General features: G+C 43.6%; 1 protein-coding gene across 10 annotated transcripts in view; it reads left to right on the plus strand.

Moving 5' to 3' along the window:
- The window catches only part of SLC6A6 (solute carrier family 6 member 6), a 92,863-nt gene that overhangs the window by 52,429 nt on the left and 23,754 nt on the right, over positions 1 to 16,680 (plus strand). For all 10 annotated transcript variants that reach the window (XM_064432752.1, XM_064432748.1, XM_064432750.1 and 7 more), the window contains 4 exons: positions 6,824 to 7,063; positions 7,675 to 7,809; positions 9,658 to 9,892; positions 15,664 to 15,796. In XM_064432752.1, the coding sequence (XP_064288822.1) occupies positions 6,835 to 7,063; positions 7,675 to 7,809; positions 9,658 to 9,892; positions 15,664 to 15,796 (732 nt within the window). In that variant the 5' untranslated portion in view covers positions 6,824 to 6,834. The remainder of the gene's footprint in view (positions 1 to 6,823; positions 7,064 to 7,674; positions 7,810 to 9,657; positions 9,893 to 15,663; positions 15,797 to 16,680) is intronic.

Here is a 16,680-nt window from a genome sequence, read left to right on the forward strand (position 1 = left end):
TTGTTCTCCTGCACAGAGCTGCCAGAAGTTTCCCCTCAGTCTCTCTGCCTCTGCCAACCCTTTGCTCCTTCCCCTTGGTTCTCTTTGCCAGAGCAACCCCTGGGTTTGCTTCTCTGAGGAGGGGACAGAGCAGGAGCACCATGGCTCTGCAGGCAGGACACGTGGGACACAGGAGACACTGTGAAATCCCACAGGGGATTTCAGTAGACAGAGTCATAACCAGTGTTACGTGTCTTGCATCCCACGCTCCTCCCTACTGCCTGCCATGACTGCCCTGTGCCATCTCCTGGGGAGTCAGGCTCCAGATGAGGCTGGGGAGCATCATCTTTGCCTCAGCCCCTGTTTAGGGTCAGGGTCGTGCTCCCTCTGAAATCCATTGGAATTTGTGGGTATTCGTTTTCCTCCTTTCCACCCCACACAACAGAAAAGGAGTTTTTCATTTCCTCCTGTTCCAGGTTTAGTTGTAACTGCTTTGTTCTTTGACATAAATAAGTAGAACAAAATGAGCATCTAGAGTATTATGTGACTGCAGATTTTCTGCTGCTGAAATCTGAGCAAAGATGCAGGATTTTATAACAGCTCGGTTCTGTGACATGGTGCCTATTTGAAGCATTTGAAGAACATGAATGGAAACAGCAGTAAGAAAAAAAGCATGTAGGGAAAAAAGATACCTTTTGTCCAGACCACAACTGATGAAAAAGAAATTGCATTAAGCCCTGGGCTTTTCTTTCAGAGTAGGCTTCAGCTTTATGAAGAAGTTCATTTTCCTCCTAGAAAATTTTCAGTGGCAGATTTTCCAGTCAGTCTTAGAAGACTAAAAAAAGCATCACAGTGAAAGAAAAGGAAATGATAAAGTGAAAAAGGAGATGGAGAAAGTTGGAGTAAAAAACTAAGAAGAAAGGACAAATGGATTCTAGGGTTTAAATAACAACCCAAACCCATGGAAAAGTATAGAAAAAGAGGAGTCCATTAAAGACAGAACAGTGAGCTGTAGTTCAGGGAATTTTTAGAGGCACTTTTTAAGAGGAAGAGCGGCTGTGTGGGCAGTAAAGAGGGTGGTATTATTTTTCAGAAATTGTAGGTATCTTGTTCAGTGAAGCAGAATGAACTTGGATATGAATTAGGGACAATAAGTGATGTCAGGTGCTCCTTGGATACTGGTGGGGCACTGAGGGCTGGCAGACATAAAGGCTTTTTTTCCCTCCAGATCAGAAAGGCTTGCACTGAAGCCATGAGTTTGATCAAGGGGCTGTTTATTTTAATCATGTATCGATTGGCTTAACCACACTGCCCCGGGAGGGAGGGAGAGCTGTCAACATCAAGAATTACAGCTTTCAAAGTTCCAAGTAATCCTAGGAAATGAGCCAAACATAATAAATGCAGTTTTATCTGGGACCTGATCCTACTACTGTTGAAATCAATAGCAGTTTTTCCATTGCTCTCAATGAAAGTGGAAGCTGCTTATTTGAGGACCAGCTCTGATCCAGCACTCGGGGCATCTAATTTTGAAATATTCATGAATGTGAATGTAAAATAATAATAATTTTTTTAAAGAGCCAACCCACAAATAGATTGGCAGTTCTAGGAAAGCTCAGTTGTTAAGGGAATGTTGACTTCAATTTGCAGAATACAAAATGACAGAAAATAAGAGAGATGGCAATGTCCAAATAAGCAGTGAGCTTAAACAGGGTTAGAAGAATTATTTATAATGTGGTAAACTGATGTCTTTCAAAAGTCATTGAAAGAGAATACGATGAGAGAGCACTGAGAAATGCAAGATATACATTCTGCACAGGCTGAACTTACTAGAGAAGGGTCCTTGAAAGCAGACGTAATCATGATACACATAATATTGCAGAAATAGTTCATATAATCAGTGTTACAGCCATACAGTCATTCTTCAAGCAACATTCCCATCAAGGTGAAAGACACTCTGAATGTGTACTTTGCTTTTAGTTTTCCAACAGAAAGAGAAGCTAGAAAAAAACACATTCAGTTACCACTCTAGTCATGCTGAATCTTTAATCAAAGTTTATATGCATTGGCCAAAAAATAAGTATCTGCTTTGCTGTGGTTTCTGGTGTTCAGATGCAAGACAGGGCATGCATTTTAGCATGTGTAAATATTTGCAAACACATATCTGTGTGTTCAGGCAGACTTTGATTTTCCCATTTCCATCAGCATTTGGATAAATACTGTTTGAAAGGTTTGAATTTAGTGACTATTAAATGAGGTGACATCCGTGGTGTGCTTGTCCTCGAGGCTTCTCCTGGAAGGTGCTGCTGTGCACTGGTCACTTGTCTTCAGCTGTAAGAAGCTTGGAGCGGATCATTACTGTAATCCCAAAGCAAAAACTGAACACAGTGTATTTTCAGATGTGTAATCCATGGGTTGTCTGACAAAAAAAGTCAGTGGTTCAGCAGTACTGGGAGTTGTGTCTGTTCTGACAACCAGCAGGTCCTGACTGTGCTGGTGGCCTTCCCTCACGGGCATCACTCACCATCTGCCCCCTCCCTTCCCTTTCCTCTACCCCTCTTTTTTTTGCGTGTTATGAGGGATTACATTTCAATGCCAGTATTTTTTTAAAGGGTATGGTGCAGACTCTGAAGATCTGATAGCTGTAGCCCAGGGGATGTCCCAAGCCAAGCTGGCTGTGAAAGCTCTCCTCTTATGGAGGTATTTTCACCTGTGCATCAAAGACTGATCAGTCATGGGGGGCAGCAAGAGAGCCTGGGTTATTGCAGAGTATTTCACCTGGTGAAATTTGTGCAAGGCACAGACACGTGACTCTCCTGTGGAAGGGCCTCCTGTCTGCACCAGTGAGCAGCAGATAGTTGAGAAGTGCAAAGTGCCCATGCTTGATCCCTTGTTCTGTTTTTCCATATTTTACCAGCATTGATTTGATAATTGATTACTCCATCCTCAGTTAATGAGGGTATGTACCAGTGTATGTGACAGAAAGCCTGGCCCAGTCTGGACTTTTTCTCCCCTTGCTGTCGGATCAGGCTCTTGCAGTGTGACTGGGCTCAGCCTAGGGGCACACCATAAATAGCAGGCTTGACTGCTGCTTTTTATTTATCCATATTGAGTTCATCAGATGAAGCCAAAGCTTCTTGGGGCCATCTGAAGCTTCCTGGAGGGGGTACTCTCACAGTCAGATGTGGCTCCTGGAAGGCAGACGTGTGTCTCTGGGAGGCAGACACATGCCTCAGACTTGGATCGCTCCTTTTGGACTCTGTGGTTGTAAGAGCATTTTTTCACAATATATTTCCTTGGGGGAATCTGATGGACTTAGATCTCGGATACCATCCCCACTAAGTGATACAGTAAAAATAACCTATTATTCTCTGCTTCTGACCTGGGCGGTGACAACATATTGTTTCAGCATCTCTGTCAGACTATTTCCCTTAAGAGCCATTTTAGCCTCACCCAGTGGGACATAGCTAAAGGAAATGAAACTCCAACCCCATTAAGGAAAAAGACAATGCCTTTCACTAAACAAACTTACTTTTCTTGGCTTTTCTTCACCAGGGAGAATCGCCCGTACCCCCCACCCTTGCAGCCTTTGTAGACAGTTCCTGTAATTGGGAATGGCTGGGTGGACACCAATGGTTGGCAGCAAAGGGGGATAAATCCGACATCCCTTGAACGTGACATGGGCTGGGACCACAGTCCCAGGTGGCCTCTTAGTGGCAGTTCCTGTGGTACTGGTGGACAGTACGTGCCTGCCAGCCACAGCTGCCGGTCCTCCAGACACAATTGGGATTTTAGCAAGTCTGTACACAGTCAAGCTGGGCTGTTACTAATTGTGTGAAAGCCTTGGATAGGTATGTGCCCCACTATTGAGAGCTGGTGACTGGCACCAAAGTTTTGGTGGCTCATCTTCTGCCACCCATCCAGTGAAACGACCCCAAAAGCAAGCATGACCTTGAGGGTTCATGGACTAAGGGAGAGATCACGAGCTGTCACCACACTCCAGCTAAGTCTGAAGCACAATTTGCACTTACTAATTAGGTTTTCAAGCACTGCCATTAATTTGGGGTATCTTGAGACAAATTAGAAATCCCTTTTGCAAGTTCCACTCAGTTACAAAGGAAGAGTCTGAAAAGGCACCGTTTCACATTTTGTGTGCTGCTAATTGGGCCAAACCATAGGGTGATCATCTTGTCCCAGGGAGAGTCAGGGTTTACAGAATGCAATCAACTGGTCAGCCTTCCAAACTCTGGGTAGAACTGACTAACACCTGGGTCAAAGTAAATCCGCAGGCAAGAGGATTAGAGCTGGCAGAAAATAAAGAACTCTGTGTCATGAGATAAAAGTAGATTGCAAAAAATTGCAATCCTGAAGAGTTTTTAATCTTAGAGGTGGGTAATGCTGCAGGTCTCCTTAGGCTTCTATACATAAGGGGAGCCTGTGTTCCCAGTGGTCTGTTTTGGGGTATTTCCACTATCAGTCTCCATGGGGAGCAGTTAAGCTCCTATTTCAAACCTAATCCTGCAGGGATCTATAAATCTATATATCTCTGTGCCCTCTTAAGCAGGTTTATGGCTGTCCCACCAGTTCACCAAAAAACTGTGTGGAAAATAAGAGCATACCCTAAACCCTAGGTGTGAGCCTCTTTCTTTTGCACGCTTTCCCGCTCTGTTGATGAGTGTTTCAATAGCCCCTGTGAAGAACAGCTTCCATGAGACAATCCAAATGCCCTCCATTCCTCAGCCCAGAATAGCCTGTTGCCTGATGGTTATGACATGCTCCAGCAAGATGGAAGATAGGGATTCAAGGAGCACAAATAGCAAAAGAAAGCAAAAATGAGCTTTCTCCGTACTTGGTAGGTGTTGCAGAGAGAGCAGGACATTAACCACCTCTTTGAAGAAAAGCAGTTATGTCCACTTTTTTTTTTCCCCCCTCGAGAGAGGACTCCTGGAGTTTATGCAGGATGGTGCCTGTTTGGGGCTTGAGATGCAGGTGTCTCAGGGAGGTTGAGGCTGCTGTGAATCCCTTTTAGAGGCACCTCCATTAATCTCCATTCATGACACTCAACTCAATTTAGCTGCTGTGAATTAAGCCCAAAAGCAACTAAGTGCCTAAAGACTGTTACAGAGCTGGCCCTACCATTTTTATTCTGCTACTACTTTATCAAATACCATGTCTCTAACAGTGACCAGCAGGAGCTATTTTGGTGGAATATGTCCTGCCTTCATCCCCTTGCAGTGCAGTGGTGATGGTCCATCACCCTGTGATTCACTTTCTCCTTCTGTGAGCTCTCTCTGCTGTTGATCACGAGGTATTGCAGTGCTCGTGCCACCCAGCGCACTCACCAGTGGCCTGGTTTAAAAACCAATAGAAAGTCATAATGATTAACGTTGTGGAGATTAAAGTCCCTCTTTAGATCGTGGCCTGATAGGCAGCTGCTGTCACAGTGCCTGCTTTGGAAGGCCACCAGTGTGCCAGTGGGACGAGTGTGGAGCTGCTGTGGTTTTGGCAGTGTTAGCCCTCTGAAACTTTCCGCGGTGAATGGGGAGCATTGCAGGTACAGTGATGCATATCTATCTCAAAATCATGGTCAGATTAAAAACTTCCTGCAGAGCTAATGCCAGCTCAGTCTTCGGGTCACTGCCACGAGCTCAGTTGGGTTAGGGATCAAAACCAGTGTGCAGGTACGGGGGAGGCTGGCAGCTATCAAACAGGATAATCTGCAGCACGATTTCTTTATGACTGCACTCATAATGACATGTATAAGCAGCCAGTGGTTGTGATCTGGAACAAACTTGCTGGTTTGCCTGGTTCTGGTGAAAATTTCAGTATCAACACACTATGCAATAATAACTGGTCAGAGCCAGCTGAAGTCACTTGAGTTATGTGGGGAATTAATTGGCCGCATATGCCTGACATCTCAGTTAACATGAAAGCTACAGGTTACTCCTAAATTGTTTTCATTAGAAAATCTTAGTTAAAAAGGCACCTGTTAGAGTAATTATTTCTGTTATTGTTTTTGAATGTCTGTGATTTTGATAATAAATTATATATATAAATTATTAAACCAGCTATGATTTAATATGACTCATGCCACTGATTTTTTAATTAGCTAAGGAGCCATCATTCTCAGCAAACTGTTCCATTGCATAGGTGTGCATTTCACAATAATTGAATATAAAGGCTTCTTTTTGTCCCTTTATTGATGTCAAGGGAAAACAGTGCAGTTATGAAAATGGAGTAAACTGAAAAGATTCCTTCAGTTCCTGCAGGCTGATTAGAACAAATGACTTTCCATTGCAGTTTTTATGAATGTGTAGTTTTCTGAAAGGTTTATAGTACTTCAGGGAATGGAAATTGCAGGCAATAAATAATATAGGATCGCTCAAGTTATTGGGAAGTAGAAGAATGGGTTTTATCTGGAAAGGTGAGATTTACTATTCTGTATTTCACATAAATGCTTTAGAAGGAACCAGATGCAGTGATTTGTACTTTATTTTGGGCATGGAAGCAGCGTTAGACACTTGCCCAGGAGCACCACGTGCAGGAGCCGGCACGGGGAGCGCAGCCGGGGCTCCCCTTCCCTGCGGGCAGCAGGTCAGCAGTGCCAGGGCTTCACGGTGCTCTGCGCTGCTCTGGCTGCAGAGAGGTGACCACACAGGCAGGGGGACTTTGCCTCTGCTGCTCAGTGAAGTCATCAGAAGTATTTTCCTATCTCAGCTTAATAAACAACACTGTTTTGCACAGAACAAGTTTGGCTAAATAGTTCTTGCAGTGTTAGAGAGCTCTGCTGGAAAAGACTGCTTAATAAACCCCTCTTTTTTTTCATTGTTGTTCTTTTTCTGTGTAGAAAGCAGAAATATGGCAACAAAGGAGAAGCTTCAGTGCTTGAAAGATTTCCACAAGGACATCCTCAAACCTTCCCCCGGCAAGAGCCCGGGGACACGGCCTGAGGATGAGGCTGAGGGAAAGCCACCGCAGCGCGAGAAGTGGGCGAGCAAGATCGACTTCCTGCTGTCCGTGGCGGGGGGATTCATCGGTTTGGGCAACGTCTGGCGGTTCCCGTATCTCTGCTACAAAAACGGCGGAGGTGAGTTGTCATCCCACGCTCAGGAGCCGGTCTGTCCGCCCCATGCTCGCCGTTTTTCAGTGTCTTCACCCAGTTTTTAAAGAGGATTGTTCGCGCGTGTTTTTTCTGCCTCCCTCCCTCACCCTCACCTCGCTCTTCAGGAGAGGTTTTTTCATCACTAAATAGTTTTTATTAAAACTTCATTAGGGAAAAAAAATCCAGCAATTCCTAGTGTTGTGCTATTGAACCTTTCCTGCTCTTTTACTTCTGCTACAGCTGAGTCTGAGTTTTAACTAGAAGATATGCTATTTATATAGACCATTAGGATTTCAGACCAGGGAATTTCAGAATAAGAGCAGTCTGAGCCATATGAATGTATTGTGTGCCTAACAATCTGCCATTGTTATTGGAGATATTCACTTTAAAGAGGTAAGAAAATGCCCTTTCTAGCCTATACTCATCCTTCTTGCAGAAAAAATGAGCAAAAATAGCCCAGAATAAGGTTATTGCACAGTGATATTAAAGTACCAAATATCTTTCTTTGTTTATATGTGCCTGTTGTCACTTTTTTTATGATCTTGTGTAAGTTCTGTCATTTAATCTCATTATTTACTATTGTATTTTCTCAACAGGTGCATTTCTTATACCTTATTTCATTTTCCTGTTTGGGGGAGGTCTTCCCGTGTTTTTCCTGGAGGTGGTGCTAGGACAGTATACCTCCGAAGGTGGAATTACATGCTGGGAAAAGATCTGCCCTATTTTCACTGGTTAGTACACCTTGTTGTGCTTTACTGCTGAAAGACCCCTCTGTAAACCATATGTAGCAGCACCATTCCCCTCATGTCCATTAACTCAGCTATTTGCTCTAGTAATTAAGGGTATGATACTGGTTCCTGGAAAGGTAGAAGTCAGAGAGTCTGAAGTGACGTATTGATTTTGATGCTATCAGTTTGTTAAATGGCAAAACTGCCAATAACCAAGAATGAAATGGCATATTATGCCATTTAAGGCAATTGCACATTTTGTTTACAGGTATCAGAGAAAGTGTTGCCTTGAAAGACTAGGTGGCATTAATGAAACCATCTTTGAAATGTTATTTTGGTCTGGAAATCAAAATCCATCTTCCATGTGAAAGTTTATCATTGGCATGATTTGTCTGCTACAGATGCAGTCAAAACCTGGACAGCATTTTTTGATGGGATTCAGGAGCAGGGCTTTGGTCATAACTGAGCAGGTCCTGGCAAATGTTGGTCTGATATTACCAAAGGGCCTTTGCCTGCTCAGTGCTCACAGGAACAGTATGAAGGCTGCTCTGGAAGTTAACTAGAAGGAAAAATGAAAGGTTAGAAAAATGACAGAGGATGTCTGTCTTGTGTTCAGATTGCCCTTTACAGCTGGACAGCACAGGCAGAATCATTTGAAATAACTGCACTAAACATGTGGCCCTGTTCAAATCCCATTTGGAAAGAGTGGGCACTTCACACTGGCGTGTCTCACTGCCACTGTTGCTCTGCCACTGTTGCTGTTCCAGTCATCTCTCTCCCCTGATATCACCCCAGGCAGAAGTGGGGGTTTTCTCTGAGGCTCACCCTCCCACCTAGTGCTCAAAATGCTGCTGAGGGTGATGTAATTCTGCTGCTTTAGCTTAATTTTCTTCCTCCTCCTCCCACTTTTGTCAAAACTTTTTTTTTTTGAGGAGGAGGAAGAAGGAATGTTCCTTGTTTAAATAGCAATCTCCCAGGCATCCATAAAGAGAAAGTGTAGCTAATGTGACTAGCTGTATATGCAGAAAGAAATGCAGATGTACAGAATAAATAGCACTTGCTCAGCTTGTTACCATCTGAGATGAAAATAATCTCTGGTGATAAAGACTCCTGCTGCAATAAGGTTTTAAACTGTAAAATATGAGGCAGGTATCCCAAGTGCTGGAATATCCATCAGAGTGATATTAAAGGGAGCCTCACAGGTTCTTGTAAGAGGCAGCTCTAAATTTTTAAAGGAAATATTTTTATTTTGCCTGTGGTTCATAACTGGCAGACTATGTAAGCAGAGATTGATCCAGGTAACCATAAGATCCACAAATACCATGCTTCCTTAGCACAAGTGAAATTGCGGCAGAAACCACTACTTTCACACAGATTCCTTCTTAGCTCACTCAAGAAATGTCATTTTTTTCCCCACATAGACTGAGCCCAGCCAGTTGATAACTGAGTGGTGCAGGTGCTGTCCAGCTGAGAAGTTGGCTTGGGGGACAGTGTGGCAAGAATGAGGTTTCCCACACAGGCAACCTGAGAAGTGAGATGATGCAGCAAACAAGCAAAGCCTGATGCCTTGCCTTCCCTCTACTAAAACTTGAAACAGCTGGGTTAGTGTTAAATTGAGTAGATTCCTGCAGCCCTCCCCTCAGTGTCAGCAAACCATAGCCAGAAACTCAGCCCTGAGTCCAGAGATGGTGGCAGGTCTGTGCTTATGTGTTGAGCTGAGTTTCTATCAGCAGTAGGGTAGGGCAGGATAGAAACCCACAGCACAGTGAAAATGGCACCAGCCCCAGGAGATCACAAGCTGCAGAAGCTGTCACATCTGCACGTTTTTCATTTCTCTCCCCTTCTTTCCAGGAATTGGTTATGCTTCCATAGTGATTGTGTCCCTTCTGAATGTGTACTACATCGTGATCCTGGCCTGGGGACTCTACTACCTGTTCCAGTCGTTCCAGAGCGTCCTGCCATGGGCACACTGCCACCAGAAGTGGAACACGCCCACCTGTGTGGAAGACACTCTCAGGAAGAACAAAACACTCTGGATATCACTGAATGCCACTAACTTCACCTCTCCTGTCACAGAGTTTTGGGAGTAAGTACCCCCTCTTCTTGGTGTCTTCAGGGAGCTTGCAGTGGCATGCCAGAGGTCAGTCCTGAGGTTTTGTGGGAGCCCACAGGGGAGTGTTAGATAAGAAAAGAAAATTGCTCTGGATGTCAGTTTTTTGACCAGTGTTTGCTACTGGTTCTCACCTATCTTGAAATGGACTAGTAAGTGTGGGAGTGGTGGAGACAGGTGATAGAAGAGATTTATCCTGGACCATATGGGGAGCTTTAAAAGCCCAGCACAGCTGCTTCTTTGGAAGCAAACTTACTTCCTTCTTGGCTGGAGTCTCTGAGTGTGGCAGGAGAACACAAACAAGTCACTGCAGATGCCCTGATAGCAGGGATTTACAGTGGAAACAGCAACAAATCATCACCTTTGTGGTTGTCTCTTCCCCAGCTGTTAGCATTTGCAGTACACTTTGTGAAGCTATAACACATCTCTCTTCAGTCTGATGGCGATGTAAGGTTCTGACCCCAGTAATAAATCTGACAGAGGTGGTGAACGTTGTCCTGTATTCTAGGTTTCCCAGGTCATCTCTGTTACAACAGTTTTTTCTGCAGTCCCTGAGGAGACTGTTTTGCCAGATGCCTGAATTTCATCAGTCATAAGCTTCTTATTCTCATTTCTCTGTTATTTTTCAAGTTTTAAATCATATTGCATAATGTGATCTCTGAACAGACATGACCTCAAAACTCTGTGTGTTTATATAAGTGTCAAAATGTAGCAGCAGAGGAAGACACCTGTAAGGAAACCTAAATCCAAAGTATCTTCAAATAGTTTATTAATAATTTTTTTGTTTGCTTGCTCAGATAGTCTGTTATGGGTAGAATCAGCATCTGGCCCAGCTTGGCTTTTTCAGCATGTTTAAAGTGCAGTTTCATCTCTGATCAACTTGTACCTACTTCTCTATTTTTAAAAATAAGCATCAGCCAAAGCCCCAGCAGGAATCATGTTCATGCTGAAGATGTTTGGCATGCATTAGGTTTAGAAAAAAATAGTCTCAGGAGCTGTGCTAAAATTTGTAACACGAGAGCCAAAATATAAAGGGGCAGATTGAATCTGGGCTTGGTAGTTTGTCAAAAGGCTCTGGTGGCAGGTGTGAGAGACAGGGTGCAGGCTCTGAGCTCTGTGTTTCCATGTTGAGGGGCAGCTGCTTTTCCAGGTGACTTCCTCTCGTGTAAATATGGAGAAGTTGGAAAACTATTGTTAAGAGGTACCTTTGGATATTTTGGGGGAACTGAGAGGCAAGCTGAAGTAGGAGGAGAAGCAGCTCTCACTCCTTTGGACTCTCCCACAATGACTTCAGACTGAAGACCTTGAATCCAAATGAGTGGCTGGTTTGGCTGAGTGTTCCAAGGTCTTCTCAAGGCCTCCCAAGGGAGCAGAGGTCCACAGTGCTGCCCCTGAAATAGTTGCTCCCCAGACTCCCAAAGCACTGCGTTCATCATTGCTTTTGTGCAGTGATTTTGCTGACAGTCCTCTTGTACCTGGGGCACTGACCTTGGTGGCTCCTGATGTGACCATGGAATTGTCCTGCTGCTCTGGAAGCTCCTACCCCTGTACTGCACAGATTTGTGGGCCAGATTGCCTCCCTGGAGGCCCCAGACAGGATATTCACCTCAGGAGACTGAAGATACCACAGCAGAAAGGAGAAGGGCTGGGAGCTGGGAAAGGGATTGTAAAAGAGTGAGGGCTCCAGCTCACTGGGGAAGAGCAGAGCTCTCTGTGGGTCACACCACAGCAGGTGTTTGATTTAGGGTGTTGTGCCAGGGCAGCCAGGGGTAAGGGGAGTGATGTCCCCATGGGAGCACACTAGTGATGGAGCTTTTAGTTACCTTCCCTCTAAGGGAAACCAAGTCAGAAGACTCCTCTGCAAGCTGAGCCAAATCCTCCTGAAGATGTAGTCAGGCTGGAGGAGCCTGAGGCTGGACAGCAAATCCTTGATCCTCACACATGTTGCTGTCCTCGGTTGTGCCCTCACTGTGTCAGTAGCAGAGCTGGAGCAGGGGTTGCTCAGTGATTAGTGCTCCTGGAGTAGCTCTCCCTGCATTTGCAGCCACTGTAACTTGTGTCCTCAACAGTTTTAGGCACTGTAAGCTGAACTCTTCCCTGGACTCTTGCTAGGGAGGAGTTTGGCTTTGTAATCCTACTGGGACAGACACACTGCCCATAATTCACTGTTTCATCATGGGCAAAACTGCCCTTAACCAAGCAAGCTGCCTGCAGGAGTCATGACACTTAGAGGACTATTAAAAATAGCTGCTGTCTCTGCATAAATAACTATTGATGTCTTAAAGTAAGAGCAGAGATCATGCAGCACTGTCGTAATAAAAGTAGCATAGCTTTCACTTGGTGCAAGCTCTGAATATCCCCATATTTTTTCCCAGACGTGCTACTGTTCTTTACAATTCTGAAATTAAAAAAATAGTTTGAAGAACTTTCAGGTACCATGCTGCCACAGACAATACTGGCTGCCAGCCAGCCAGCCAGCTACCAACATTGAAAGGACAGGTAAATAATTAGTCTTTAACTGAAGATATCCATCTGCTTTGTGGCACAATTAATTCCAGTTTAATTCAGACGTTTGTGAGTATTTGGTTTCTGAAACCCAATGCCATTTTTATTGTGGGACATTTATATAGTGTCCTCATCAGCACTGCTTTGTAAAACTAGTGCTGCCAAGGTATAATTGACCACATAGATGTATTAACCTCTTCACGCTGAACTTCTCAGCCTGGCTGGGTATGTAGTGCAGCCTGACATTTCAGTTCATTTGAATTAATGTTTGGTGCAAATCACATGCTTGCTTGAGCAGCAATAAAAGGGGGTTAAGAAAATCAGGCTTTATTTCAGGAGACTTACCTCTTGGTATCACATGCTTCAGGTCTTATTTCTGAAGATTTTATTTTGAAGTTCAAAACCTTAAAGGCTTACACACATATTAATACATAAGGGATAAGTGTAATAGGGTAATTAGGGTTGAACAAAACCCCTGATTGTCTGGTGCTGGCCAAGTGTTTATAAATATTTGGTAATCAGCAGATTTTATTCGTCCAAATCCCAGGAAAGACCATCACATGCTAATGGCATGTAATCCTAAAGGCAGCAACACAAAAAACTAAACAAAATCTAGAGCAGCTGTCTCTGCCTTTAAGAGCAAACGTGAGAGTTTTTTAAATTGTTTCATATTCTCATTTTAATATTCTTCTGTACAACCTCTTCAGTGTTAATTATTCTTGTCCATCCAACATGAAAGTGTGCTTCACCTTTCCTGGTTTAAAAGGTCCTGTCTGCATTCATTTGATTAATGAGCTGGAATATCCCCCAAGGATTGCATAACTCTCTTCATTTTATTTTTGTTTATGTTGTAGAGCCAGTTACAGCTCCTGTTACATTTCCATACTGCACACACTAGAACATATTAGTGTTCAAGGGTCAAGAACTCCTGTTCATAACAAACTCAGCCCCAGCCTGTTGTCCCATTGATTATACATGAGTGACAGTTAATGACAGCATCAGACTATAAATCTGAATGACTAACAACTCCATGTGTGAGTGGTGTCAAGGTAGCTGAGTGGGCTTGGCTGAATCTCAGTAGCATGGGGGTTGTGTAACAAAATTGAAGAGCTATCAGCACAGCCCAGCTCATGCTGCTTCCTGAACTTGAATTTACAGGGTCAAAAATCTATGTTGAGTGCTTCTGCAAAAATATGTAGGGCTAGAAGTCATAAAAGAATCGTAATGCTGAACCTCCCCTAGTAATTCTGAGCATATTCCTTGAGGAAGTCAGTCTTTGTGAGATGGGACAAGCAAGAAAAGCATGGAAAAGAAAGATACCTGTCTCTCAGTCGCCCACTGGGTTGTCTCCCAAAAAATCTTGAAAGAATTACTGGGGCAAACTCTAGGAGAGATGGCCACTTGCTTTTAGTTCTGCAGTAAAAAGCAAAGTCTTAGCTGAATGCATTAATAAAGCTCCCTATTCCAAAAGGCATTTGCAGTTAATTATGCACTGTTTCCCAAGAGCCAACTCTATAGATTGCTTTTTCAATATGAACTGCCCCTTTGACTGGAAAATAGCCATTTATTTTTTAAAAAGGCATAGAAGGTTGCAGCTGACCTTTTTCATCTTATAAATGTATTTTCTTCTTTTGTATATGCACAGCAGGTTTTTCCTTTGTTTCTTTAAGCTCAGGTGAAGCAAGACTGCAACTTTATGCCAAATATTCATTACTGAGGGGGTTCTCATAACTATTGAATAGCTGTGCTGATTAGGGCAGACTTATCCTGTCTGGTGCCATTAGTCCTTTTCCATAACAAAATACACACACGTTCAGAGAGAAGAAAGCATTTGGTGTGAGAGCACGGTCACACAGGTAATCCAAGTGAGTTTGGCAAGCAGAGATGCAAAAACAGATGGGCATGGGTTTGAGTCCTATTAAACTGGTCAATCCAGGGCTTTTTCCAAAAACTAATTGCAGATTTTCCATCTGTGACTTCATTCACTATTATTTCCATGGTAATAGCAAAAAAAAACCCCAAATTCATTAGTTCAGGGGAAAACCAAACCACCCTGGTCTGTCTTGTACTGGATCCCCATGCAAAGCTGTGCACACATGGGCCTGACCCACACTGCTCTGGGCTCTGCTCTCCTTCACTCTGGTGAGTGAAAGTGCCTGACTTTTACAGCTGTTTGAAAGTAAATTTTAACTAATAATTAATAAAAAAATTGGTTAGATAGTAAGTGCTCTACTGTAGTCTTGGGACAAGGCATTTCTGTGGTAATTGAGGTCAAAACTTATCTTTGACTAAAAAAGCCTTGCAGAGTTTACTGGGTTCATTTGCAGAGTTTTAGCTTAGTGAACAGTAAGAAACAGTTTGTTCTTTTACATATCTGACAAATGAAGTGTTGAGTATAACAAGGCCTGCACAGTGGTGTGAGGACAGTGTATGTTGCATGAAATTATTTGAAAAATAGTTTGAATTAAGTATTTAATGGTAAGCATGGGAATTTTGAAAAGAGAGAAGCCTTAATAAATATTTCCCCTCTGGATGAGATTCTTTTAATGGTCAGATGTTGCTCCCTTAAAACACAGCTCAGGAATTACTTTTTTATTTATTAACCTAAGAGAGGGAATAAAATTTCCTAAATAATCTGGTGTTAGCTAAATGAGACCCTGGTGTTGGGAGTGCTGAGGGCAGATGGTAACACCTGGGCAGTGTTTGTTTGGGGGGTCCCAAGGGGAAAAGAGATAAACGGCTTCAGCCTTCACCCTGAAAAGCTGCATGGCCTGACACTTCCCTGCACTGCTTTTTCCCTTTCCTCCTTGTGGCAGCCTTGCTAATGAACTGCAAAGGAGCAGAAACATGTGGATACAGGTCAGCTGCAAGTGTCCATGATGGAGACATGGTGTGTACCACTGCCAGGTAGCTTCACTGGGGCAAGTTGGTCTTCAATCTTCACGAAAGCAAATATTCTTTTATGTCATATTAGGGTGGTCATAGGCTGCTAAAAAAGAGCTTAAGGTTTTTAAATGCAGTATATTGAATAAGGAGTCCCACAGATATTGGGGAGATGTAGGGTTGCAAAGCACAGCTTGGTTCACATAAGGCACTGACTTAGCACGTGTTTTGAGAGCAGAGATCTGTCTGTGCATCAGCTGCCTTACACACCATCGTGTCTTCTTAGCCATCACAACCAGAGTCTGCATCAACTGAGCTCCTGCATCTCTCTCTTCTCTTGTTTCCTTTCAAATAATCAGGCGCAATGTGCTGAGCTTGTCCTCGGGAATTGAAGATATTGGTATTATCAAGTGGGATCTAGCACTGTGTCTCCTCCTTGTCTGGGTGATATGTTTCTTCTGCATTTGGAAAGGAGTCAAATCCACTGGGAAGGTAAGTGCTCTTTTACCCATTCTAAAATCATTACAGTTAGAGACATTAGGAATACCAAGTAATGCTGTTCTGGAAGATGTTCACCATTTCCTGGAAAACCTGTATTTTTCCATTGAGTAAGAGACTCTTTTCACTGGCTTTTGAAGGTCATTGCCAGTGTCTAAAATGCCTGTGAGTCAAGTAGCCACTACTGGAAGGGCATCAAGAAGCAGATACAAGCACAGATTGAGCCCCACCTCGGCTCTCAGAGGACAGACATCCCACTGATGTCATGAGTGTGGAAGGTCTCAGGCTTGTGGGTGGTGCTCTGCACTGTGTGTCTGTGTTCTCACTCCAGCCCAGTTCATCCCAGTGCAGCAGGATGGATGCTGACAGAGCTGTGGTAGGGGTGTTGTGGAGGCACAGCATTTTTGAAATGCCGCTGCCTTGCGGAGGAGCTCTGTGGAGACACACAAGGCTAAACTTAGGTACTCCTTCAGGAGCATTGTCACTAACAAAGATCCTGCATAGCTTGTGGGTTGTCCCATCACATGCTGTTCAGAATCGTGTTTTCCTGTGAAGGATAACAGTTGCATTCCTCCTGAACATCCTGCTGCATTGCAAGTCTTGGTCAGTCACTTGGTGTGAAGCATAATGCTATTTCCCCTTGCATTCAGTAGTGGTTTTATACCTATTTTCGTAAGTTTTTTAAGCCATTGTGTTTGTGTAATTCTTAGCTTTCAAAATTGTTGCTTGAGGCACTGTTCAGATAAGTCTGACAGAGGAGGAGAGATCTCAAGGTGCCAAGTTCCCCAATTTCTTCTCAACTAGGTGGGAGGAAGTGACCCCATTAGTGCCCCTCTTAAGAAAAAGGCCACAGTGTGAACTCATCTTTTATAAGTCCG

The sequence above is a fragment of the Passer domesticus genome, chromosome 9, assembly GCF_036417665.1.
Source record: "Passer domesticus isolate bPasDom1 chromosome 9, bPasDom1.hap1, whole genome shotgun sequence".
NCBI classification, from domain to species: domain Eukaryota; kingdom Metazoa; phylum Chordata; class Aves; order Passeriformes; family Passeridae; genus Passer; species Passer domesticus.